At 35.5% G+C, this 26,685-nt stretch overlaps 4 protein-coding genes across 10 annotated transcripts; 3 read left to right on the top strand and 1 right to left on the bottom strand.

Moving 5' to 3' along the window:
- Nucleotides 1-117: 117 nt before the first annotated feature.
- LOC111002373 lies at nucleotides 118-9,374 on the bottom strand. Of its 5 annotated transcripts, none has more exons than XM_022272523.2 (9): nucleotides 9,356-9,374; nucleotides 4,060-4,381; nucleotides 2,838-2,986; nucleotides 2,620-2,768; nucleotides 2,391-2,539; nucleotides 2,145-2,310; nucleotides 1,562-1,825; nucleotides 523-1,463; nucleotides 118-309 (listed from the first exon to the last, which is right to left on the bottom strand). In XM_022272523.2, the coding sequence occupies exons 2-9, from the start codon at nucleotides 4,365-4,367 to the stop codon at nucleotides 165-167; spliced, it is 2,271 nt and encodes a 756-aa protein (XP_022128215.2). In that variant the 5' UTR covers nucleotides 4,368-4,381; nucleotides 9,356-9,374; the 3' UTR covers nucleotides 118-164. The 5 variants fall into 5 exon arrangements, with proteins under 5 accessions (XP_022128215.2, XP_022128216.2, XP_022128213.2 ...); XM_022272524.2 differs by lacking the exon at nucleotides 9,356-9,374 and adding an exon at nucleotides 5,049-5,162 and having other exon boundaries at nucleotides 1,562-1,609; XM_022272521.2 differs by lacking the exon at nucleotides 9,356-9,374 and adding an exon at nucleotides 5,049-5,162.
- On the top strand, nucleotides 4,197-7,541 carry LOC111002374 (beta-1,4-N-acetylgalactosaminyltransferase bre-4-like). 3 transcript variants are annotated; one of them, XM_045632007.1, is made up of 5 exons: nucleotides 4,197-4,329; nucleotides 5,610-6,090; nucleotides 6,296-6,652; nucleotides 7,175-7,378; nucleotides 7,427-7,541. In XM_045632007.1, exons 2-4 carry the CDS (start codon nucleotides 5,660-5,662, stop codon nucleotides 7,359-7,361), a joined length of 975 nt encoding a protein of 324 aa, XP_045487963.1. In that variant the 5' UTR covers nucleotides 4,197-4,329; nucleotides 5,610-5,659; the 3' UTR covers nucleotides 7,362-7,378; nucleotides 7,427-7,541. The 3 variants fall into 3 exon arrangements, with proteins under 3 accessions (XP_045487963.1, XP_045487962.1, XP_022128220.2); XM_045632006.1 differs by having other exon boundaries at nucleotides 4,221-4,329; nucleotides 5,611-6,090; nucleotides 7,175-7,541; XM_022272528.2 differs by lacking the exon at nucleotides 4,197-4,329 and adding an exon at nucleotides 4,446-4,578 and having other exon boundaries at nucleotides 7,175-7,541.
- A 634-nt stretch (nucleotides 9,375-10,008) lies between the features above and the next one.
- LOC123689937 (THAP domain-containing protein 1-like) lies at nucleotides 10,009-12,007 on the top strand. The gene is made up of 6 exons (XM_045632026.1): nucleotides 10,009-10,088; nucleotides 10,654-10,834; nucleotides 10,913-10,981; nucleotides 11,067-11,144; nucleotides 11,248-11,400; nucleotides 11,987-12,007. The coding sequence occupies exons 1-6, from the start codon at nucleotides 10,009-10,011 to the stop codon at nucleotides 12,005-12,007; spliced, it is 582 nt and encodes a 193-aa protein (XP_045487982.1).
- Nucleotides 12,008-14,814: 2,807 nt separating this feature from the next.
- On the top strand, nucleotides 14,815-18,023 carry LOC111002372 (vacuolar protein sorting-associated protein 41 homolog). The gene is made up of 2 exons (XM_022272520.2): nucleotides 14,815-15,394; nucleotides 15,702-18,023. The coding sequence occupies exons 1-2, from the start codon at nucleotides 14,959-14,961 to the stop codon at nucleotides 17,783-17,785; spliced, it is 2,520 nt and encodes an 839-aa protein (XP_022128212.2). The 5' UTR covers nucleotides 14,815-14,958; the 3' UTR covers nucleotides 17,786-18,023.
- The last annotated feature ends 8,662 nt before the right edge of the window (nucleotides 18,024-26,685 follow it).

A 26,685-nucleotide genomic window follows, 5' to 3' on the forward strand; every position in this document is an offset into this window, starting at 1 on the left:
GAATGTACAGGTAAGTACTAATATAAGTAGGCTAATTAGATTATTTAAGTTATCAATTTATTAACTCGAAATTATATACATAAAATTGTAATATAAAACAGGAAATTAAACTATATATTAACCAAAAACACTTTATTTTTACCTAATTACTACATAAACAAGTGTCATTGAGTCACTTGCGTCGCATTAGAGTGCTCGGTGTTGATGCGGCAGAGACCGAAGTGTCCCAGCAGTATGGGCCCCATGGGCAGCCCCGTGCGGCACCCCACCGCCTGCACTCTTGCCGATCCAACTTCCACCTCGTAGTATCTGCCGACATTAGTACATATTGTGACGACTTCGTTTTATATTATGTAGTTAAAGTGCAAAATTGATATTTAATTAGTGGAACGGCTAGCAATAGTGCAGTTTTTATAAAAACACTCGGCATCGGTGGAAGCTATAACTACTAAGAAAATGCGTATAAATAAATGAAGCTTTATATAATCAAGTGGGCAGCGAAGTCACATCATTTTGTCTTACCGAACGTTCCAGCGGTAAGAGTTCTCGATGGGCATGTAAAAACCGGGCTCGTAAAGCAGCAAGTGGGTCTGCAGACGCCGCAGATCGCCCCCCTCCGCTGGATACACGTGCTGAAGGGGGCTCCCGCTGGACGCCGTGCCCTGAGCGTGCGGGATTCGGCGTCCCACGAGAACAACCGTACTCTCTCTGCCGTCGCTTTCCACCCATAGTAACACATTCAAAAATTGTTCCTCCTGGCCAGCTAAGGTCTTTGTTACGACACACGCAATAAACCTATTCTCGATGACAAAGTCGCTGAAGAAAATTCTGGACAGTCTGTGCTCCTGCAACACTTTATCCGAAGGGTTCACTTTGAGGCAAGAACCACCTGTGAAGCTGTCCTCGAAGAACGGTTCCAGGCATTCTAGCTCATCGGGTACATGCCCCAGTGCATACCTGGTTTTCATATTCTTGTTTCCCAACCGCAGACTAATTGACATCTGCACCATGGAAGGACCCCTTTCTCTTGTGTCCATCTCACTCACTGTATTCAGACTTGAGTTCACGTCTTCTTTGGATTTAGTGTCTTCGTCAGATTTTGCTGATTTTATTTTGAAAAAATGCCGCAAAGCCCTTGTCATTTTTCGTTTGACGGATTTTCTTTCACTTTGTGCTGGTTCCTCTATCGCCTCTTGAACTCTGTCTTCGTGCATATTACCAATACTTTCAGGATTCATTGAAAACACCATTTCTTTGCTGGTACATGGATACTCAGTGTTCAGTCTGCTATCTTCGATAGTTTTTCGGTAGTGAAGTATCCCATCTTTGTCCTTAAGCAAGCCTAGTCTCGAGAGGCCGACGATGTTATCCAGTGTTGAAAGCAAATACCCGTGGGGGCCGTGGGAGCTATTCGGTTGATATTGTTGATGCCGTAAGTTGTACCAAGAGACAGGACAAATCACCTAGAAGAAGTAATAATAATGTACAGTAGAAATATAATTCCTTTTTGCATGGATTAAATGTATTATCTTTTTTGGTTTAACGGCGCTTAAAAACATACCTCTCCATAAATTCTCCGCTTTTTTCCCTGCCCTCTACAAAAAGAAGTCTGAAAAGGTAGAGAGGACGGGAGTTTAGTGTTTAAAAAGGGCCAAATGCTCCCCCAGAATGCTCGCTCCCTTAGCAGAAAGCGGTCATAGTTATTCAAGTCTTCCGCTTGCGCCACGGCGTTAGAGTCTCCTAGCTCCTCAGACATGGCCTCGTGAGTCCAAGCCGGCGCAAAAATGGCCAAGGAACAACCGTAATCGTGAACAAGTCGGACAGCCTGGCCGGGAATGAGAATAAGTTTTAAATATATTTATAATAATCCAAACTCATTTCTACTGACTTCACTGAATCAACTACATTGTGAGCAAGGTATGTAGGGTTCAGATACAACCAACAACTAGTGCAACATTCAGCTTAAATTTGGCTGCGCATTGCACCAAAGTCCGCCTTCTTGAGCCAATGAAGATAGTAAGGATGCAAATAAAAAGGGGCGCTGTTAGAGGGAAGACCGCAAAATCCTAATTTCACACAATGAAAGTCAAAGGCAGCAGCTAGAACCTAAAATAGGGTTATATAGTTGATCTATATCTCGACACCTGTTGTGTGTTAAATTGTCCGCCGCCGTAGAAGTTTCGCCCCCAAACATCTATGCCAACGTAAAGATCGGTCAAGCGTGAGCCGGCCTCCTTTACACTACTGACGACGTCTTCCTCTCGCCAAGAATAGTTCGTAAAAAACCCATCAGCGGCGTCGAAAAACATTCTGCAAATATATAAAGATATTTTATGAAATATCAGGAGTGATTTGAATTACTTCAAAGAAAACTCATTTAATCGTCAAACTTGTTTTTCTCGTTGAGTCCGTTCTGCCAGTTGAGATGGCCTTCACCAGTAACACTGTCGTACCAAACCAACTCGGGGTCGGTTAGTTCAGCATGCAGCATTTCACGGAGGTACCTCACGAACTGCACCAATGACTCCGGGCGTGAAATCTAATCAGAATTATGTACATAGGTGAAATATAAATGTTTCTCGCATGAAAACCCAATTGATTATATAACACTGTTATAACCTTGTTTTCTACGTTTAGTAGCCAGCCATCAAATTTGAGTGTTTTGGCTATAGCGACTAGAGCGCTTGCGAAATTTTGCCATTCCGTCTCCGATTGCAGGATGCGCTCCCAAAACGCGACACCTTCTCCCCATTCCGTTATCACTGTCCCTAAAACCAACCATTTCGTTAGTAAAATAATATCTCTTTAGTACATTGAATTACCAAGTAAAAACCCACCTAAAACTTTTACTCCGTGTGCGTGTGCTACATTAATCCAACTCAGTGGAGGAATGGTAATTAAGTGGTGGCTGAAATATATAAAGATATCGACACCACCCCAGTTGTAAAAACTATAAGCGTCATAGTTTCCCGTTCCATCGATCATGCTGCAAGCAAATTCTAAAACTATTATTTATCATATTATGTATTAAATAAAATTAACACGCAGTGTAATTGGTCAGAAATAAATTTTTGAAAAGGGTTTTCAAATACTTTTTACTAACACGACGCTATTGATCAGTTCATCTAACATTTGTGTGTGCGTCGCCGGCCTTTAAGGATGTGATAGGTACTAATACTTCGACATCAGCTTTTGAATCAAATTAATTGGAGACGCGTACTTGACAAATCCGCGCGGTTAAAACTGTGATATTTAATGAAATCAAATAATATCTAGGGAAAATTTGTTGAAAAATTACATTTATGTGTGCATAAAACATACAGTATTGTCGACCCAATTTAATAAATCACATTTGACACCTCGTCTAAATTCAATACCTCGTAAGGGAGACCATATAATTAATATGAAACAAATTTCCCGATTACATATTTATAGTAATAATGACGATAGAAAGTAGTTTTATTATATACTTTCACTAATATACCATTCTAATAATACTAAACAATTATAACTTTTAAAGAAAACTGACGTCAAACGAAAAGTAAGCGTCAACCCTTATTCTTTGTAAATACATACCCAAAGAATCGAAAAATGATAAGTAGCAATAATAAGTAGAATGCAATGGTTATTCATTCACTAAAAACGATGCTTTAGCCATCACAGTAAGGAGTAAAAAATTATAGATTGAAAGAAAAAACCGCCATAAGTAGGTACATCATTGTACTTACGGCGGTTTAACGCAATACGAACAAATTTTCAGAAATTGAACTAAAGCATTCGCTAATACAGCAAAGGAAGGAATATATTAATTTTTGTATATATACTAGAAACTTCGCGATTAAAAAGAGTGGCGGAGAGTATGTTAGTTCTTTTCGTCTGCTGTCCACCCTTGACTTGAATACTGTTAGAATTAATATAAATTTATTAGTCGAGTCCCATTATTTTTAATATATGACGTTTATAAGTGTAAATAATTAGTTTTTATATATTAATTTCGAAAAAATAATATATATTTTATGTACATAAAAAAATATAAGTTTTCAAAAATTCGTCAATTACCTGTCATCGTGATATCCATTTGCCATGTCATGACAAACTATTGTTTTTGGTAAAGTTTTCCGATCCTCGCGTTTGACATTTTCCGCATCCGGTTCCATATGACAGAATACTTGTGGACTTTCGAGTAATATTTCACCCAAGTCTTTGTTTACATTTATGTTTCTGATAACCTTCTCACTATGCGGTTGTAGCTCTTTGCACAGTGTTCTCCACGCTGGTGGATCTTGCAGAAATATTAATATGTCTTCATAGTTGTCTAGCGGCTTACAGGTTAGCTCCTCTGTGACCCAAATCTGTTTTTCTGTCATTGTTTTTGTTAACACTACAATAAGAATATTTAACAAGAAGACTCACTGCATCCTTGCCCCTTTAGATTTCATTAAATTTTTAAATTAAATATAAACATTCTACTTGTTCACCGCTTCATATAGTAAATGTCGTACTTAAATGTATTATACTTGTACTATGACTTACGTCTAAATGTCACAGTCCATCAGTTAAGATATTATAAATTACACAGTAAGTAGAAGCAAAATTTTAATAAAACTTAATATATAAGATCCATTTTTTGTACTACCGTAAGCTTATTTTTTAATTTCTTATAAGTAGCATAATTTCATTACAAATAACCTTTGTAGTAATGTTTACAATTCGAATTTCATATTTCCTTTTTCATGATAAAGTGAAAGTGTAAATTAGTTATGGGTCTATCTGACACTCTTTTTTTTATAACTAATTCAATATTTATTACACTGAAGTTTATAAAGGTTGACTTAAATTAATCCCATCAGGATTCATTTTATCAAAATGCTGACTGTAAAAAATTATTATGTGTTTAAACTGTTGCAATTAAACCAATTTTGCCATTTTACAATTAATCCCAAAAAATTAATGTACTTAACATTTATCTTTTGGGATTTTTTTAAATTTATCGTAATAAAATATTTTGCAGATAAAAAGTAGTTATGAAAAAGTGTATGATGACTTACTGAATGGTTTGAAATTCAAACAAAAAAAGATACATATATTATTTGTGCCAGTGACATTTAACTATTGAGAACTAACACTAATCTAACCATATTTATAATTGGTCTTGATTCTATGAATAATATATAAACAATACTATTTAATAGTTACACAGTTTGCCCTACTTTTGATAAGCAATGAGGATGTGTGCAATACTAGTGATAAAAGAACTGCAACAAAGAGAATTTTTCCTTTGGGAATAAATTTGTTACAAAATGCATTGCTTGTCTTCACAAAGACAACTATTTACATGTGGATGTATGAGAATGGTTCATTTCATTAAAACCAGTATCATTTTACTGTATTTTGTAGATAGTTTAAAATTAATTTATATCTTCTACATTATAATCATTATAAACAAATACAGAGTAAATATATTCAAATATAAACAAACTATATATATAATATAAACAAATACTATTTACTGCTAGGCTTGACTGCAAAACTCAGACATAATAAAAGCTGTATTTTATAATTTGTAACTTAAACAATTCAAAATATTTAAAACATACTTTGTTCAACAGAAAAAAAACAACATGCCTTAGCAAAACTATAAGAGACAAGTGCCAGCCAAATGCGCAAATGGTTGCCTCTAAAAAGGCTTCATCAAGTTTACTTCAAGGCTTTTATTGCATCTATCCTGGGCTTAATTGCATTAATTCAATTTTTTGCATGCTATGGATATTATCACTATGACTGCATCCCTAGGAGTGAAATAGAGAAGCATATTTACTTACATGCAAACCCTAATTTAGTGAAAAGGGCTAAACCAGACTGCAGATATGAGGATATTTATCAGAAATATTACCCAGATGATTGGGAAACCAATGGGCATGTTGACAGGTTTCTTCCACATGGAATTGTAAATGGCAGCTTTATTCCAAAGGACTGCAATCCTCTGATAAGTGTGGCTATACTTGTTACATATAGGAAGAGACAGAAGCAATTGGATATATTTATTCCATATATACATAATTTTTTAAGAAAACAAAATATACACTATAAGTGAGTGTTTTCTTTTAAATGTATTAATAATTTCCTAATATGCTTAGTGAAATATTATTAACTAGTTGTTATCAGTATCTTTTGCATGTAAAATATGGCAGTGGTGTATTGAGGAGTAAGTTGCAAAACTCTCAAAATAATTTAATCAATGTTGCAACTCTTAGAAGAAAGAACATGTGTCGTTATGTAGATATTAACATTTCAGGATATATGTGATTGAACAACAAGATGATAACCCCTTCAACAAAGGCCTGTTGTACAATGCGGGTGCGCGGAGGGCGCTCGAGGAGAAGTTCCCGTGTCTCATTCTACACGATGTAGACTTGCTACCGGTCAACGCCGCCAATATCTACTCCTGCCTTCGCCTTCCTCGACACATGAGCGCTAGCATCGACAAGTTCCGTCTCAACCTGCCCTACGAGTCGCTAACAGGCGGGGTCTTGGCCATCCGCGCCGACCACTTTCGCCATATCGACGGGTTCTCTAACCGCTTCCAGGGCTGGGGCGGAGAAGACGACGATCTCGCGCTGCGCCTGCGACACGCCGCTTTAGATATTTTAAGGTGACACAAGTCGACTACCGCACAAGTTAAGCTCCAAATAATTGACTGTTTGTCTATCCCGCCCTAGATCAATTGAAACTAAAGTAAATGTATTTTTTGTAAGCTGGTGAATATTTTTTAATTTCCAATAAACGCCAGTATACACTTATAATATAAATCCCATTCCCGTCAAAAAGGTTGGAAATTAAATAGAAGAGAAATATTGGGTTGGTTGCATATAACTTTTTTTTTATAGAACAGAGGGCAACGGGCAGGAGGCTTACCTGATGTTAAGTGATACCGCCGCCCATGGATACTCAATGCCAGAAAAAGGCTCGCGAGTGCGTTGCCGGCCTTTTAAGAATTGGTACGCTCTTTTCTTGAAGGACCCTTAGTCGAATTGATTCGGAAATACTTCAATGGGCAGCTGGTTCCACAAAGTGGTGGTGAGCGGCAAAAATGTATATGATTTTAGGCAACTTCTGTCTGTCATATCCAGAAAAGGTTTGATCATATTCAACTTTGTTGCATTGATGCACACAGACTGCCCCCCGAGATGTCGAGGTACCGGATGCTGGTGCACCGTCAGGAGCGCAAGAACGCGGCTCGGCACCGGTTGTTGAAGACGGGGCCCGAGCCAAGGGACGGGTATCGAGCGTCCGGTGACCCCGGCCCTCTCGCTGCTGTCGCCCAAACCCGCCTTTACGCCCTCATCAAAGTGCGCACGTGACTCCCTTGGCACCACTTATTCGAGCTTTGCTAGTAATTTGTAAATTATGTTGAAAAATCTCGCTCATTCGAATGAAATGAAAATTAATTATAACTTATGTAATGTATAGCTTTATTCATGAATCAATTCTTTGTACAGATGTAGATTCTGATAGAATTGAAATAAAATTCTACTGCACGTCACAGTAGTTTCAGTTCTCTCTATTTTATACATTTTTAGGTGTTATACAAACTCAGTTGTCTCGTTGAGCGGGGTCGCGGCTGGCCAATGTGAGCATCATCGATTGCCTTTTCAGCGGTGCCACGAATTTCGAATTACCTGTAGCCTCCGGTAGTTTTGGAGATTTTTTCTGTCTTCTCTTTTGCAAATTGATGACTTCTGCAGCAGTTTTTCCAGTTGCAATGGCATTGGCTTGTTTAATTTGGCGTGTTGAATTTTCGTTCGTGTTAATTTCCCTCGGATTCACAAATTTCATCACTCCGTTCTTGTTGGCGAGTTGTGATTGAGTAAAGTGTTGTGTGTTTTTAATTTTCACCGTTTCATCGAATGGCCGTGGAGTTGAAGTGGAGCTATCTTTCAGAATTCCTATATTCAGTGCCGTGTCTGTACCCATATGGTTTAACCAATTTTTTACTGAAGTGGTATACTTTTCTTTGCGAAAACTGAAACTGGAAGCCTCTCTCTTTGTATTTTTGTCAGTATGCTTGGCAGAAGTTTTACGTTTTGGCTTTTTCTCCTTTATTTGTTCCTCTCTCGAATAAGAAATCTCTAACAATGACGGATCATCGAGTAAATCCTCCCATTGGTGTGAAGTGCTTTCGGAAAAGTTTCGAGCGATTGATTGGCTTTGAGATAGCGCTCCCATTCCTTCGGAAGCAAAGGAAGGGCCGTCGCCAACTTGTAAATTACTTGGGGCTGAAGACGCAACATGTAAAGGCTCGTTTTGAAAGTGGTTTTCTATGTTCATATTATTCGACCTAAAAAACTTATTTTAAGGAAAAATGATTTTAAAAACTATAATACATTATATATGATATGATAGTGCTGAGCTAGTAGTAGCGCTAATGTATAGAGCTTATATATATACAGTCGAAACCGATTATAACGGCATCGTTTACAACGACCGATCGGTTATTACAGCTAGATTGTAAAGTCCCGCCTGAATCTCTAGTAAACTATTCAGCAAACATACCGCCTATAACGACATCGGATACAGCGACAGAACTTTTATATTCGATATTCATCGACTATAACGACCAACCGCATCTGTCCCAGCAAAACAAACTTTCTCCCACCTCATGCCGGCCATTTGACAAATTCTTGCAAAAGGTGAAACTAACGACGAAAACTAAGACCAGCAAGACCCTGAAGAACAGTTTCAGCCAACAACAATTTCCAAGGCTCTTAATTCGATAATAGTTTTGCTAATAATTGTTGCCTTTAATACTGATGATACTCTTACCTTGAGGATTATGAAACGTAAAATGCAAAAAATATTTGAGACTGGGCTAAAAAATACATACTAAAATGACTGATTTCTTTAAAAGTACCAGTGTCGTCTTATAACCCGTACTGTAAGCAGCTAAGTAACTAAATATTGACATTTCTTTTCTAACATTTCATTTGACAACAAGATCACTTATATAACCTATTCATATACTAGGTATATATGTACCGATAATAATATAACTACACAACTAATGTACCTACATATGTGTATTGCTTATAACAACTATCGGATATAACGTCGGCAACTGTACGGTCCCCTGAATGTCGCTATATCAGGTTTTGACTGTATATGCCTTTTTAAATTATATTTTCTGGAACACAAGTGTCCTAAATGGTCCAAGTTCACATACAATTGTATCGATAAATCTTGAATTTTGGTTAACATTATGTGGTGTATTTATTTTTAGGGACTTAACATAAATAAAATACTCATCATCTATGTCATAACTAAACCTTTATAAATAATTAAACAATTTTTTACTCACACTAAAGGGATCCTTTCAGGGTTCCTGGTGTTACTCTCTGTAAATTTTGTAAAAATCTTTTTAAAATTCTATGTATTTTGGTTCATAAGATTTTATTTTATTTATTTAAGATTGATAACTTAACAATAGCATATAACATAAATACATAATTCATAGATGTGTCTAATTTTGATACTTTCCTAGCACAGTCTTGAAAAGATTGGAAAAAACTTTCTGTCCAAGGGGTGACAAATATTTTCTAAATTCTTGAGTATAATGACACGGTGCTATCATTTTAGTATTCAACGATAACGTTTGGACTTTTAAACAGGCTTCAGTAAATATTTCATTTAATTTTTCATTTCCCGCTTAATTTATATATTTTTTTTATGACCTGGTAACCTAGACTTATTTGGAGCTTAATTTATATATACATAAAAAACCACAGCGTAAATGATTGACAGAAAGAGATAGCAATTTAGCAAAATTCCAAAGACTATATAACCACTTGACTGCGCATACGGTTCCCCGACGCTCGAAAACTATTAGTATTTTGTCGCCTATGTGTAGGCTGCGGTACAAGTAACCATTTTAGTTGTGTCCAGGCGTTTGACCTGTGTGCACGATAAATTTTAGTTTTTAAACTTTTTATGCAATAATTATAACGCAGCAAAATGCCTTCATGCGCGGTGAAATGGTGTGGGAAACATTCCAAGACATCTAGTTACAAAAAGGATGGCATAACTTTTCATCGGTAAGTAAATAGCACGATTTTTTAATTTTATTTAATATGATTATGAGCCACCGCAGGGGTCTGTTTAAAATGGTGGCTGGGTAAACGAGATGCGTCGCGCGTTGATGTCTTTTGGAAAAGTCTCGTTCTTTTATTAGACAATTCTAATGCGTCTATCCCTTTCTTTCCCTTTGTACGTATATCGCATTAATATCGTAAAAATTAGTGCTGTTACCTTTAATAGCTAAAAGTCGATATCGAAAATAATAATAAAAAAACAATTTACATACTGTGATAAAAATAGAGATCATAGATAGGAGATCTACTTTTTACCGACTATTTTTGATAATTATATATAATATTCCATTAGTTGTTATTTTTTTTATAATAATAATATTTATTTGCAAGAATAAGATACAATAATGATTTGGTGGTACAATCTAATGTTCGCATATTCTTATACACATACAATGGCGTGCATTTTGTGTAATTATTGTTCACTTTGTAGTTTTTGAGGGCGGTACGGTGGTCTTTGATGTTAAAAAGGTTTTTTCATCTGTGTGTTTGGCATATGTTTTAATTTTAGATTTCCGAAGATACCGGAACTAAAAGAAAAGTGGATAGAGAAAGTTAATAGGGAGAATTGGTTTCCAACAAAGTACAGCGCTGTATGTTCAAGGCACTTCACTCCCGATTGTTTTGAATATTTAAAACAACGCCGCCGTCTGTTTAGTTCAGCGATACCAACGATGTTTTTGCCTATTTTGGTATGTTTTGTTTTTATTGATATAATGTTGGTTGGGAAAAGTGAAATCATGTATATAAAAAACATTATTTCTTTACAGGCTTCACCAAATAGTATAACTGACTCTAATGCTAATGTACCTGTGCCTTCGCATCACAATATCGCCGCCGTAAGTTAAATTGTTTCGACGATAAGTCCATGGGTAAATTTTTTATGTAATTGAGTTTATTAATACCCGACATTTTTAATTACAGAGTTCATTATCGAATAAACAAGTGCATGTTGAAGCTAATACATCAACTGAAGACCAGACTCCTTTGCATGAAATTTCTGTAAGCTTCATTTTTACATTCTTCTTAACAAAATACTTCTGCAAAATTCAATATAAATTTTTCTCATTACCTCTTTCTTTTCTTATATATTATTATTTTTCAGAGCTCAACAAAAAGTAACAAAGAAATAGACCCAGTAATTGTAGACCTGACTCCACGTAAACGCAAAATGAAACGACACATAGACCATCTTATATATTCTCTTAGTAAAAAAAAGAAAGAGGTTAAGAGGCTTCAAGATAAAAACAGATTATTGGCAAAAAAGAATGCGAATCTAAAAGAAATTTTGAATATTTTGACTAAAAAATCTTATATTACTCAAGAAAATGAAGACATTTTAAGTCGCATAGGTGTACAAAACCAAGAAATTGTTAAACGCCAAATATTAAAATCAAAAACAGGACATATACCCAAAATTAAATACTCACCGGAATTACGAGCATTTTCCTTAACATTGCATTTTTATTCTCCGAAAGCGTATAATTTCGTTAGACAAAGTTTCAGCACATGTTTACCTGCTACAAGTACTCTGAGAAGTTGGTATCAATCCATTGACGGTAAACCCGGATTTACAAAGGAGGCAATAGATACTATCAAAATGAAAGCCAGAGAATCCAAGAACAAAATTTTCGCCACTATCATATTCGATGAAATGGCAATCAGAAGCGGTGTTGAATATCATCCTCAAGGCAGAAGGTACTATGGCCACGTGAGTTTTGGCGCTAGTTTACAAACGGATTGTCAAGACGAAGCTAAAGAAGCCTTTGTTTTCTTGCTGGTGCCAATAAATGCATCTTGGAAAATTCCAATAGGATATTTTTTAATAAATGGAATTAATGCAGAACAAAAAGCCGCTCTTCTAACAGAGGCGATTCATTTGGTAGAAGAGGCTGGTGTAAACGTCAAAGCCATTACATTTGACGGCTGCCCAGCAAATATTACTATGGCTAAAAAGTTAGGCTGTTCGTTTGAAGTTAATCAAATAAAGTCCACTTTTAAAAATCCTTGCAATGCTTCAAACATAGCGGTGTTTTTAGATCCGGCACATATGATCAAGTTAGTACGAAATGCATTTGAGTTTTATAGGAATTTGAAGGACGAACAAGGCAAAATTATATCGTGGGAATATCTCGTTAAATTACATAACCTACAAACAGCGGAAAAATTTCATCTAGGCAATCGACTACGGGCTGCTCATATATTTTTTAAAACTAAAATTATGAAGGTAAGCTTAGCAACCCAAATTTTTAGTAAGAGTGTATCAGATGCACTCAAATTTTGCAAAGATAAGCTTAATTTATATGACTTTCAAGAAGTCACACCCACAACACAGTTTCTGGACATGATGAATGACCTTTTTGATATTCTGGACTCGCACACCCATGGATATGATTTAAAACGAGCAGTCAATTCAGAAAACGCTGAGAATGTTATATTTAAATTAAAGACAGCCAGAGATGCTATACTTAATATGACCGCAGACATAATTATACGAAAACTAAAACAGGAAGTTCAACTCGTTAAATCACCTCGATATACCGGATTCATAGGATTTTGTGTGTGTATAGAAAGTGCCATTGCTCTCATCCAAGACTTGATCCTGAACTCAGAGTGCACCTTAAAATATCTTCCTCTACATAAAATAAGCCAGGACCACTTGGAACACTTGTTTGGAAGTATAAGGTGCCATGGTGGATCAAACAACAATCCTAGTGCTAGGGTATTTGAAAGCATATACAAGAAGCTCCTGACCTATGCGCAAATAAAAAATAGTGGTAGTGGCAACTGCAGCGCTATTGGTCAAATGTCAATTTTGCAATGCACTTCTGCAATTAACCGCATTAATATTACTACAAGGTACAAAGACCAAAACATAGATCTTGAGACTGAGAGCTTAGATTTTTCAAGCCTTGAAATATTGTTGCCTAATTCTGAATTCGGTGAAAAAGTAGTTGAATATATGGCCGGCTACGTTGTCCATGCTCTGATAAAGCAAATAAAATGCCAAACTTGCATTGGGGCGCTGATTGGTGTACCAAATCAAAACGCGTTACAATTTCAAAAGGACACTAAAAATAAGTTATTGTATGGATCAATCACAGTAATAGAAATTTGTCGTCGTTGTGAAATTTATATTAAGAGGGCGATCAACGAGAGTGGTTCGAAAGTGCTGTCTTCGAAATATAATACCGATTTTTTTATAAGATCGGTTTTGAAATCTCTGATTGGGTATAATTTATTCCCGGATATTAATTTTCATCAATTTGAAATAGAATCAACAAATCATTTAATTGAATTAGCTAGATGCATAATTCAGAAATATGTAGACGCTCGTTTATCTTTTTTTACAAAGAACAACAGGGATCCTAAAACTTTAATTCGAAAAACATACACCAAATTAATTCATTTTAAAAATCAATAACAACAGAATAGTTACTTGTTTTTTTTATTTTGTAATTGATTGATTATGATTAAATATTATTTCTATGATTTTGATTGAGTATTTTTATTTTTATTTAAATTTGGTTGATAAAGGTAATCAATTTTTATCGATATCGCCTATTTTCCCTTAATGAAGTAGAGCAGCCCTAGCGATAGGCAATACTACGCAACTTGACCTTGAACTGGCCAATTGCAGTCGCGCATTCTCCTTCGTCCCCCGGCCCGCAGTAGTGAGTCGTGTGCTTAGAAGAAATCGGCCTATACGCTCTCTAGTGGTTATATTCTCTATGCAAAATTCACTCACTCTAATGTTTGTCACGATTAGACTGTCAAATAAACTCGTATCTATCTCTCAATTTTGGGCGAGATGTAGTCAAGTACTCGGTGAATTATGATAAACATTCTATGTGCATATTGGATTGCACCGTTTAAGGGCCACAGTGAATGGAAATTTGATATGATCTTGATAAGGTTAACTGAATATCGCCCATGAGGCAATCATGTTTCGTTCAAAGCAACATATAAATAAAATATCTGAAAGGTAGACTTTTATTTTATTATAACTTCTATCTCAACGAAATGAATGAATTGGAAACTTGCACACTGACTGAGCCTGTGTTGGTCATGGTTTGTATTTATTTCTGTACGAGCCAAGGCTGTACATTTTGCTCACTCAGGCTTTCTTAGTATAAGCGTGATTATTCTTTATGTACGTGCGAACATTTTGCTCATTTACAAACATGATGACTTCCTGTAAATGTACGTGCCCTGGCTGTACATTTTCATTACTTATCAGCATGACGCAGGCACTTTCTTTATGTGTTACCGTGCAATTAACCCAATCATGGGAGTTATACCCCGAAAGCATAGCCAGGAACCGTACAAATTCTAGCTTATTAATATTAATTAGCCTTTAGCCCTTAGGGCTGTTATGGGATTAGCCCATAACAGCCCAACGATGGCCAAAGGCCTGCCTTCTTTCCTTCGACGGATCCATACTAAGAAAAGCATTTATTCTCACCCTTAAATTCGTCTTAGTTTGTCTGTGTCACCATCATCATATCAGGCAACAGACCCATTTAAAACGAATAATTTAAAAACGCCCTAACAATATAAAAAACCATTGCTGTCTCTTGCACGGCCATGCTTTAACTGGATCTATAGATACTTCATCTGCAGATGTAAAGCTGTCATCATTCATCAATAATGTTTATACTTTATTGTTTTGTCACTTATATCTGTGGTCTCTCCCTTCATTTGATTTTTGATTTATATTATTATTCATTATTAATACTTAATGAAACATTGTTTACGAATAATTCTTTAATGCAAAGGCTGTCATAAATTACTGTTTTAATTATAGTTATGCAATATGACGTTAAACTTAGAAAGTTGTGATAGTTTACCTCCGGATGAGGAACCAAAATTGAAATATGATAGAATGGGTAATGATGTGCAAAATATACTATTAAAAGATGCAGTCAGCTGTATAAGTGTACATACTAAGTTTATATGCCTTGGTACGCAATGGGGCGTCATCCATTTGCTTGACCATGAAGGAAATACTGTTCCAATATCCCCTGATCACAACCACAAGGACTTACAGGCTCACGCTATCGCAGTCAACAAGATATCCGTTGATCAAAACGGAGACTATATTGCTAGCTGCTCTGATGATGGCAAAGTTTTAGTCTATGGCCTGTATACAAATGAAAATACTCATAACTTGACTCTGGGTCGAGTAGTGAAGTCAGTTGCGTTGGATCCCAACTATTTTAAATCAGGATCAGGCAGAAGATTTCTCACAGGTATATTGTAGATTTTAGATTGACACCTTATGTCACTTATGTATATATTATCTGATATTGAATAATGGGCAATGTTGCTTATTGTTAATGCATATGTGTATTATTTGAAAATGCTAGGTTTGATTTAAAACAATAATTGTTTTAGGTTGGTGGCATGCACTAACTTGCCTTAAGAAAAATATCAAGCTTTTTGTAAGATGTTACTGCAAGGCATGTAAAATCAGAACTGAACATTTATAACAGATCCTGTAATTATTCATATTGAATATAAATTACATTAATTATACATCATGTTCAATTGTTTCAGGAGATAATAAACTAACCCTATATGAGAAAACATTTTTGAATCGTCTACGTAGTACAGTCCTTTGTGAATGTGAAGGATATGTTCAAGCTATTTCCTGGCATGACCGGTTTGTGGCTTGGGCAAGTGAAGTTGGTGTTCGAGTTTATGACTTAGTTGCCAGATGTTCGTTGGGACTTATTCAATGGGAAAAAGCCCTAAACAGGTCAATAGAAGATTTTCGATGTAATTTACTCTGGTCTGCCCATAACACCCTAATGATAGGCTGGGTTGATACTGTTAGGATATGTATTATTAGAAAAAGGAGTCTAATTGAACTACAAACACGAGATGTCACTGAGTATTTAGTTGATCCTGTATATACCTTTCAAAGTGACTATTTCATTAGTGGTTTAGGTCCCTTTAATGATCAACTTGTCTTGTTGGGAGTGCCCAAAGAGCCTGACTCTGAAACTGGAAAAACACAAAGACCTGTGTTATCTGTTGCTGATTACAAAGATTGTGAGTTTTGTGAAGTCTCTACCGATAGTCTGAATATAAGGGGATATGAAGAATACTCATGTAATGATTATTATTTGGATATGCTTATTGAGGAGAGTCGGTTTTTTATTGTGTCACCAAAAGATATAGTTATTGCAAGCCCTTATGATATTGATGACAGAGTAAACTGGTTAATAGATCATGGACGATATGAAAAAGCTATCACAGTCTTAGAAGAAGCAGGAGGTAGAACTTCCAAACATTCTGTTGTTACTGTAGGTGTGCAGTATTTAGACCACTTGCTGTTGGAGCATTTATTTGAAGAAGCAGCAATATTATGTGCTAGAATCTGTAAAAACGACAAAGTTTTATGGGAAAATCAAATTCTAAAATTTGCTGAAGTTAATCAACTGAGAACAATTAGTGCTTACATACCACGAAATCCAGAACAAGCCTTAAGTTCACACATATATGAACTTATTATTTATGAATATTTGAAAGTAGATCCTGTAGGACTGTTGAAATTGGTACAAGAATGGAATCCTGCCCTATACAAAACAGGTGTGATTATAAAAGAAGTTTTAGAGCATTTGTTGACAACTGAAGTAGATAAGAATATTTACCTAGAAGCATTAGCTCTTCTATATTGTTATCAAAAAAAATATGACAAAGCTTTGACGGCATATTTGAAAATTCAACATAAAAATGTTTTTAAATTAATCACTCAATATAAAATGTACTCTGTTATATATGACAAAATCTTAGACCTAATGAATCTTGACTGTGATACTGCTATTCCTCTACTCCAATCCAAAGAAGCAAAAATTCCTATTGAAGTGGTGGAGGAACAACTGAGAAACCATGATTTGTACCTCTTTAAATACTTGGATTCATATAGCAAAGTAGAGCCAAATGGCCACTATCATGGAAAGTTGGTGAAATTGTATGCTAAATATGCCAGGGAAAAGTTGTTACCTTTCTTGAAATGTAGTGATAATTATCCAATTCAGGAGGCTTTGGATATATGCCATGATAATGAATTCTACCCTGAGATGGTGTTCTTGCTGGGACGAATTGGAAACACAAGAGAAGCTTTACAGATTATTATAGAAAATTTAAAAGATATCAATCAAGCCATAAACTTTTGCCAGGAACATAATGACAGAGAATTATGGGGTGATCTTATAAAACAAACAGTTGATAAGCCAGATTGTGTAACTTTACTGCTAAAAAGAATAGGAAATTATGTAGACCCCAGGATTTTAATACAAAATATACAGCAAGGATGCAAAATAAAAGACCTTAAAGAATCCCTTGTTAAAATGATGTGTGACTATCACTTACAGATGTCTGTGCAAGAGGCATGCAAAGTTATAACTTTGAGAAATTATTTTGAATTACATGAAAAGATGATAATAAATCAACAGAGAGGAATATCTGTCACTGATGACTTTTTGTGCAGTGTTTGCCAGAGACGAATAATTATGCGAGATCTATCAAATGCTTCTGACTTAGTTGTTTACAATTGCAGGCATTCATTTCATATAGAATGCCTGCCAAATGGTATTCGTGAAGGATGCAGTGTGTGTAGTGCTGTAAGAATGTGACCAATGGTTGCCTGAATATAAATTAGGTTAGTCACACTATACAAACATTGTATTATTTATTATTCAGTAATATATCCACCATACCAAATGTAATATTTTATATCTATTTTCTATTTGGGCAACTAGAAATATGAATCCATATATATTAATAATAACATTATGTATGATGTTTTTAAAATGTAATGTTCAAGGTAACATAATATATTCTCAATTACGGAGGCATATTTAATTAAAAAGTTCTTTGACTTATGGTTTATATTTTTAGCATGTTCACTAATTTTATTTATTTATTTAGAAACAAAACAGATATATCTTTACAATAAAAAATAAACACATTGGATGTATCCACAATAGGTTTCACTAATATGAAATATTTTAACTGTTGAATGTTGATCAGTATTCAGTTTCCAAAGATACACAATACACATCTATAAATAATCAATCCAGCCATAGACTATAATACTGTTCGGGGTGACCAGCTACAGTGAGTCCAGTGAATTATGTTAATCATTTTGAGTGCCGTTTGGCCCCAGGGGCTTTAATAAAGATGCCTTAACAGTAGAGAGCTTATTACACTACGCGATATTCAGACAGTCTTACTAAGATTTAGCCTAATGTAATAAGAGTTAGCAAGTTAGCCTGTCTAATTAGACCGACCGAATGGGTTCGGCGGTGCTTACTTGCTTACTTGCTGAATATCGTGTAGTGTAATAAGACGCTTAACCGTTCAGTCAGCGTGCGGCAGTCGCAGAGCAAAGACGTTCGTACATGTTTGTTTGCTAAGGCCGCGTGCACCATGGCGTGTTCGCAAGAAAAAAAAGTACTTTGGAATGTTTTTTATTTTTTATAGATAAAGTTTGCCAACGCTCGGCACACTGATACATTGGTAAAAAAATGTGAGCCGTCACGGGACGCCTGGTAGATGTGAAACATCGACATTATTTTGTAAAAGTAATATGCAGAAAAGAACAGAGTGTGATAGGAACCAGGTAAATATGTCATAATGATAAAATAAAATATTACGATTTTTTCCAGATAACGATGACTATTTGTTGAATAAACATTATTTTCATTAAATATTTTTAATGTGAAATTTACTACTGCATTTAGACTGTACCTTGTTTGATTTCACATCAAAAACATTTAATTTTAGTCAGAGGCATCTATTTCTGAACTATCAGATGTTTCGCCAGATACGTTACTACTTATATACTATACTATAACATATATACTACTTATAACAAAACAAACCAAAGTACATGTGCACCACCACATGTCTTTATGGTTATGACTAAAAGGTTTACAATCTCTGAATACGGCGGTCACTGCATCTGTGTGAGCGCAACGGCAAGAGGCAAACGTGTCATTCATACAAATTTTATATTTATAATATTAGAGCAAATACAAATATCAATCGAAGCAATTATTAAACAAAACAATCATTACAAAAAAGAAACAATTACAAAAAACTAAACAAAAATCGATTTTAATGTGTGAGGGGAGCAACTATGGATATCCAGACCCAGCTTGTTTATCAGAATGCTTAATCTGGATATCGGAGAGCTTTGACCAAAACGCGTTCTACGGAAAGGAGGGACAAATGATGCCTGGGGTATCGAGAGGGTACATGAATCTTAGATTTAGAAAGAAGGTTCGGACAATCAATCTTATTATAGTGTAATGAATTTAAGATTACTTGTTATTATTTTACAAATTTATTATTTAAATCACGTTTATTTTTAAATAATATTTATATTCAATTTACAAGCTACTTTATTTTGATGATTGTACTTGATTCACGATGTAACGAATTTATGATGATATCTTATTACTTTACATTTTTATTATGTTTATAATTAATATATTTATAATTTACAGTATAGATTATTTGATGATTGTATTTGTTTAATATGTTTTACTCGATGTAAGTTAGTTGATTGATTCGATACCGACAGTTACAAACATAATGACTATGATGATGGTAAAATTGTAAGCTGTGTGGTTGTTTAAGAAGAAGAAGTGTTGGAAATATACTTAATTATTGTTGTAACAAAGCAGGCGTTTATTATTATACACCGAGAATCGAATAGGGCGAATTCATCACAATAGAATATCTTAGCTGCAAACGATGTATCAATAAATTTTCTGCGATTCTCTAATGACAACATACTAAAGTGTGCCTGCCTGGTTCTGTTCTTGATTTGTACCGAGACATGCCATATTGAATGTATGGAGTAACTATTAAATTACATATAATAATATAAATTACTAATATAACATTTCAATAGACATTCAAACTCGGCAACTCATACTCTAAGGTAGTTGCTTAAGTCACATGGCGACATCCGTCAGTGACTACGTACGCTTTGCAAATGAGTAAAATGAGTTAGCATGCGGATTGCGGTATTCAGTCCCGTGTAATAGTGAGCTTGCTAATTAGATTTTAAGACAGTCTTACTAAGACTGTCTGAATATCGCGTAGTGTAATAGCCCTTTAGGATAGTAGAAAGTCGAAAACTAAATTTTGACATTGTAGGAAAAAAGGCGGGAAACGTTGGTCGTGGCGGGAGTTTTGTTTTTTAGTAAAATTTATAAATTTAATTTAATTGATATAAAAGATCAATTTGTATATAATTGTATGTAGTAGTTTAACTATATTGTTTATTTTTTTAATTTGTGTATATATTCTTCAATATTTGGTAAGTTTTTATACTTTTTCCTCAAGGCCTGGAATCAGGCGAAAAAATGAACGAGCCCCCGGATATCGGGGGCTCGCCCCCCGAGGTTGCATGTAATATTGTAGTAGAAAATAGATTTTCTAAACTGGACGAGTCCAGTGTAGACACAGATGTGGATCAACGGAGTGACCGTAAAAGAATGAGATTAGGTAAAATTTGCAAACATTGTAATAAGAGGAAAAAAAGATTTGACCCGACGCGTCGTAACAAGCAAAAAGAGACTGATTGTTCGTGCCAAATACCGGATATTGAATTTCCCTCATTATGTACTGAGATTAAGAACGCTAACGATATAGATAGTTTTCAGCAAAAACATGACCCAGCACATAAAACAAGTGTAACTGTTAATATCCAACAACACCCCCCATCAGATAGTTCTCAGTCTCCAAAAAATCCTACAGGCAGATCGTTTTATGAGGCCTATGACATAGGGCCGTTTGTAGTTCATGTGCAAAAAGTTTCTTCAGATACTGGCATCGCCTCCCTGCACCCAGTCCAATTTGGGTATTTCCTAAAGAAAAATTCATTTAAAAACATTATTAATGGTAGCATTAAAAGGATAGGCAGAAACCGAATTTCCCTATCATTTTCAGACCACAAATTTGCAAATGAATTTGTTAATAACCCTTGCCTGACAATTAATAATTTTAAAGCTTTTATTCCTTCATTTAATGTGACTCGAATGGGGCTTGTGCGAGGTATTCCCGCAGAATGGTCTCCTGAAGATATATTAGACAATATCTCCTTACCTGTAGGCAGCGGAGGAATAATAAAAATTAGACGCCTAAATTATAAAGTGCGTAACAGCTCCCCACCTGAGTGGAAGCCATCACAGACTGTTGTTATAACTTTTGATGGCCAAGCTCTACCAAAACATGTGTTTGTATGCTACAATGCCCTACCCGTGGAACTTTATTCATACCCCACTATTCAGTGTTATTCTTGTTGCCGATTTGGTCATACTAAGTCCAATTGTAACTCTCGACCCCGATGTTACAAGTGTGGCCAAGGCCATACTGGGGACACATGCAACATACAAGATGATGCAGCATCTTGCTGTCTGTGTTCAGGTCTACATTTTGCTACAAATAGGAAATGTCCAGAATATGAACGACAGACTAAAATTAAATTATATATGGCTCAGAAATGTGTATCTTATGCAGAAGCAAACAAAGTGTATGATCCTGTGTCAAAATCTTTTGCTGAAATAGTAAAGTTTTCAAACATGCATAATTCTCCTAATTCTCCTGTGCCATCTGTATCGCCTTCCTCTTCCTCGATTCCGTCGTATAGTAGATCTTATAAGAAAAACATATTTGTTAAACCAACAACCCCCAAACTAAAACGACTGGGGTATAACAAAACAGAACACTTCAGTTTAATAAAGGACTATGATGCTCCAGCTTCTCCTAACGGGGTCGCTTTAATAAACAGTAACGACAACAATAATGAAACAATGTTCTCAATCTCTGATGTTATCCAACTTTTGACTGAAATAAAATCCATTTCTAACTCTGACAACAATGTAACCGAACAACGCCGCCCAACACTTGCTTCCTTAACTCAATTAAAATCCACTTATGCGTCCCGAACGCGAACAAATAATCCAGTGGAATTGCAGAAGCGCAATCTGCAATAAAAACGATTTAATCTATTTGCATAATAAATTTGAACCTTTTGTCTCAACTCTGTCGGAAACATGGCTTCGCCCGGAATTGACATTTCGAATTCCAGGTTATGTTATTCTCCGACAGGACAGACCTGACGGCTATGGCGGTGTTGCCATAGTCATTAAAAATAATCTCCCCTATTCCTTATTTCCACTTCCCTCATTCGGTGATGACTTGTCAGTCATTGCTGCTATTGTAAATAAAATTTGTATAGTATCTATTTATTTTTCTCGTCCTAATGTAAATATTTTTTCTCATCTTAATCAACTGTTCTCCATCCTCCCAAGGCCTTTCTTAGTCCTAGGTGATTTTAATTGCCAACATCAATCTTGGGGAAGCACTTCTTCCAACTATTATGGAGATCAATTATTAGATATTATAGATTCTCATGGTATATGTATTTTAAACACTGGGCTGCCAACTCGTGTTACTGGTCCACGCGAAGGTGCAAGTGCGCCTGATCTATCTTTATGTTCACCTGATTTAGCTTCAACTTTGGACTGGCACCCTCTAGCATCTTCGTATGGTAGTGACCACTTTCCACTTGTTATTACTTTTCCTTCATACAAACCTATCAAAACCAATCGCTCTCCTCGTTTTAAATACAGATTAAACAACGCAGATTGGAAATTATTCAACCAAATAGTAGAGCAGAAAACTAATACTTATTCTCAAGAAGGTAGCCAGATCTCCGCAGAAATTCTTTCTCAGGTTTTGATTGAAGCTGCCGATGAATCTTTTTGCACTAAAACTAAGATCCGATCGCAAATTCCTTCACCTCCCTGGTGGGATCATGAATGTACAGCTGCAATAAAAGAAAGAAAACAGGCCGAAAAAAAATACTGCGAGCATATGTCAGAAGAAAATTTCGAGTTATATTTAGAATCTGCCCGTAGAACTAAAAAATTGTTTAAGAAAAAGAAATACGATGGTTGGCAATCATTTTGTGCCTCCATTAGTCCAGATGTCAGCCCGTCAGAGGTCTGGCGTAATATTCGTAGATTTAGATCTGCATATAATAATTCTCCTTCTTCTAAATTACCGAAAACTCTAGCTGATCAGTTTATGGATCATCTTGCTCCCCCTTCTGTACCGGAACAGAGATTTCCTCCATTATCTATTCCTGCTTACATTTTTGATGACCTAAGTGGAATAAACGCTCCGTTTTCTTTGATCGAACTTAAAGGTGTGCTTAATAAGGTAAAAGACTCTACTCCAGGAGAAGATGGGATTCCATATTCTTTTTTGAAAAATCTGTCGGACCGTGTGCTGATTCTGTACTTAAATATTATAAATTCCATTATGATTTCTGGGTGCATTCCCAAATCTTGGATCACTCAATCAATTATACCTATTTTAAAAGACAATAAGCCAACCGATGATCCTTCTTCTTACAGACCCATTGTCCTTTCTTCTGTTTTAATGAAAATAGCAGAACACCTAGTAAAAATCCGTTTAGAATGGTTTTTAGAGAGTAAAAATCTATTAGCAACGACCCAATTCGGTTTTAGAAAAAGTAGAAGCACAATGGATAGCTTAGCAATATTCACTACAGACATAAGATTAGCATTTTCAAATAATGAGTCAGTAGTAGCTACTTTCTTAGATATAAGCTCAGCTTATGACAATGTTCTTATATCGGTTCTCAGGGAAAAACTGCTATGCTTAAACGTACCACCAATTCTAACAAACTTTATTATAGATATGCTCAGTGAAAGATACATAAATTTATTTATTGAAGATGTCAAACTATCTCGGACCGTATGGAAAGGATTACCACAGGGTTCTGTACTCAGTCCTTTGCTCTATAACATCTATACGTATGATTTAGAAACATCATTGCAGGCATCAACAAATGTACTACAATATGCAGACGATCTTCTTATATACAAATCGGGCAAATCAATTGAAAATAATTGTCAAATTCTAACATCTTCCCTTTCATTTTTAAACTCATGGCTGACTTCGAATGGTCTAGACATATCTGTATCCAAGAGCAGGGTTGTGTTGTTTTCCAGAATGCGTAAGCCTCCCCCGATCCAGGTAAAGTTTGATAATGTTTTGATTCCCTCAACTAATAATGTCAAATTCTTGGGGGTAATTCTAGATTCTAAGCTCACCGGTGTATCCCACTGTGAGTATGTAACAGCGAGATGTGAACGAAATTTAAATATTCTTAGATGTTTATCGGGCATCTGGTGGGGAGCGCATTCACACTCCTTAAAACTGATTTACAACGCCATAATCAGAAGTGTAATGGATTACGGTACTTTCCTGTTAGAACCAGGAAATGTTTCTGCTTTCAAAAAATTGGATAGTATTCAAGCAAAAGCAATGAGAATAGTCTTAGGAGCTATGAAGTCAAGCCCAATCAATTGTATGAGAACCGAATGTGTAGAGCCACCATTAAACTTACGCCGACAATTTCTATCTGATAAATTCCTTTTCCGCTGTATGCAATTTAGTAACCATATCCTTACACCTAAACTGACATCCCTGACATATATAATCCACACTTCTCAATTTTGGAAAAACAAACGCACACCATGTTTGGTTACAAGTTACACAAGATTTACTTCTCTTAAGGCTCCTACTCACCAAGCGACTTCCAATCCTTTGTTCAAATATAGTTACGATTCCCTTATAATCTCTCCTGATATACATACAAGCATAGGTCTAGTTAAAATTGAGAAAAACCAAAAGTTAACATTTAATTATATTGTTGATACTAAGTGGCCACAATGGCATCGAATATTTACAGATGCATCTAAACATTCCAGTGATGGGTGTGTAGGTGTTGGTGTAATACATTCTAACTACAATATTGTCCAAAAAACTAAACTCCCTCCTGAATCCTCCGTGTTTACTGGCGAATGTATTGGCCTATTCAAAGCTATAGAATACATCCTTCTACTGAAACTTCAAAAAACTGTAATTTTTACAGATTCACTTAGTTCTTTAAATGCCCTGGCCCGGTTCCCATTTGGATCACATTATCAATTCCCTGTCATTTCCGAAATTAGAAACTTACTATTGAAATGTTTGAAAGAAAACTATTCCGTATCGTTTGCATGGATTCCTGGTCACTGTGGAATATCTGGAAACGAAAAAGCCGACCGTATTGCCAATGAGGCAGTGGATAGTGGAGATGTGGATATTTTTGGAAACTATGCGCATGACTTGATGGCTCTTTCTGGGATTTATCTCCGGAATTCCTGGACTGAATCCTGGAATCAAGATCGTTCAAAAGGTCGCCATTATCGTGCTATTCAACCTTCTATACCCATTAAGCCCTGGTTTTGGAGACTGAGATTCGGTAAAAGAGTTACAACAATACTGTCTCGTATGCGTCTGGGACACGTCTGCACCCCAGCTCACCTTGCTAAGTTTAATATTATTGACAACCCTACGTGCGAATGTGGATATGCTGAAGCTGATTTGAATCACATCATTTTTGTTTGTTCTCGGCGCGAACGGTCGGCTCTTATCGACGGTCTCATTTCCCTTCAAATTCCTTTCCCTTCATCCATATCCTGTTTACTTTCAACAATGGACCCACATATATATAAACTTTTAGCAGCTTTTATCTTAAGTAATGATATAAAAATTTAGATCCTATGAATGTGTATATATGTAAATATCTTTTCTTACACTCCTTTTATATCTATCTCTATAAGAATTGATCTTTTATTTTATAGATTATTTTCCTTTCCTTAATTCCGTTTCATCCGATACATTTATTTTTTTTTACCCGTTTCCCTGTTTTGACCCTGGGCCACAATGCACAAACCGTGCGGGCCATAAAAAAAAAAAAAAAAAAAAAAAAAAAAAAAAAACTAAATTTGTAGATACGAACTGTCAGTTTGACTAAGGGCCTGTTTCACAATGTCCGGATAAGTTCCGAATAAGCTATTTGTTACTTATTGGTATGATAAATAGTATTTTTGCGTTTCACGACTGTCAGATAGCGCTATACGTCATGAAATTCGAAGTATCTTATTTGGAACTTTTATCTTTCAAATAATTTATGTGTTGCATAGCTATTTGGCACTTTATCCATACATTGTGAAACAGGCCCTAAGCCTTGTAATTTATTTATAAATATATATATAGTATCCGAAAATTCATATTTTATTAGATTTTGAATGATAAGTAAAATATAACAATTATTATTAATTAATACATGTCGAAAACAATACCAGGACCAGGATAACGTACCGCGCAATTTGTAGGACAATATGTCTGTTAAATTACATGAATATTAACTAAGTAAAAAAAAAAATTCAGCTGGTTAGTAATCATTTATGATGACCTCGTTATCGATACATGTCGGAAAGAGGGGACAAATCATAGATTTTGTAGGACAAATATTTTTTCGAATAATTTAGATAATTGTCTTGAGATTTAACAAAAAAAAATCAGTTAGTCATAAATATTTGAGAATCATCAAATCAACATATTTTATCCTTGCTACCTCTGTTAGCTACCACAA

The sequence above is a fragment of the Pieris rapae genome, chromosome 17 (assembly GCF_905147795.1).
Source record: "Pieris rapae chromosome 17, ilPieRapa1.1, whole genome shotgun sequence".
In the NCBI taxonomy this organism is placed as follows: domain Eukaryota; kingdom Metazoa; phylum Arthropoda; class Insecta; order Lepidoptera; family Pieridae; genus Pieris; species Pieris rapae.

What these genes read in the sequence shown, in the direction of transcription:
- LOC111002373 (XM_022272521.2), bottom strand. An exon ending in GACAATTTAACACACAACAG is followed by an intron (nt 1,826 to 2,144) that starts GTGTCGAGATAT and finishes ATTCCCGGCCAG; the next exon opens with GCTGTCCGACTTGTTCACGA. An exon ending in AGCGGAGAATTTATGGAGAG is followed by an intron (nt 1,464 to 1,561) that starts GTATGTTTTTAA and finishes TACTTCTTCTAG; the next exon opens with GTGATTTGTCCTGTCTCTTG.
- LOC111002374 (XM_045632007.1), top strand. Translation starts at nt 5,660, where the DNA reads ATGCGCAAATGGTTGCCTCTAAAAAGGCTTCATCAAGTTTACTTCAAG. An exon ending in AAACAAAATATACACTATAA is followed by an intron (nt 6,091 to 6,295) that starts GTGAGTGTTTTC and finishes TTAACATTTCAG; the next exon opens with GATATATGTGATTGAACAAC. An exon ending in GCCGCTTTAGATATTTTAAG is followed by an intron (nt 6,653 to 7,174) that starts GTGACACAAGTC and finishes TGATGCACACAG; the next exon opens with ACTGCCCCCCGAGATGTCGA.
- LOC123689937 (XM_045632026.1), top strand. Translation starts at nt 10,009, where the DNA reads ATGCCTTCATGCGCGGTGAAATGGTGTGGGAAACATTCCAAGACATCT. An exon ending in GATGGCATAACTTTTCATCG is followed by an intron (nt 10,089 to 10,653) that starts GTAAGTAAATAG and finishes TTTTAATTTTAG; the next exon opens with ATTTCCGAAGATACCGGAAC. An exon ending in CTCCTTTGCATGAAATTTCT is followed by an intron (nt 11,145 to 11,247) that starts GTAAGCTTCATT and finishes ATTATTTTTCAG; the next exon opens with AGCTCAACAAAAAGTAACAA.
- LOC111002372 (XM_022272520.2), top strand. Translation starts at nt 14,959, where the DNA reads ATGACGTTAAACTTAGAAAGTTGTGATAGTTTACCTCCGGATGAGGAA. An exon ending in AGGCAGAAGATTTCTCACAG is followed by an intron (nt 15,395 to 15,701) that starts GTATATTGTAGA and finishes CAATTGTTTCAG; the next exon opens with GAGATAATAAACTAACCCTA.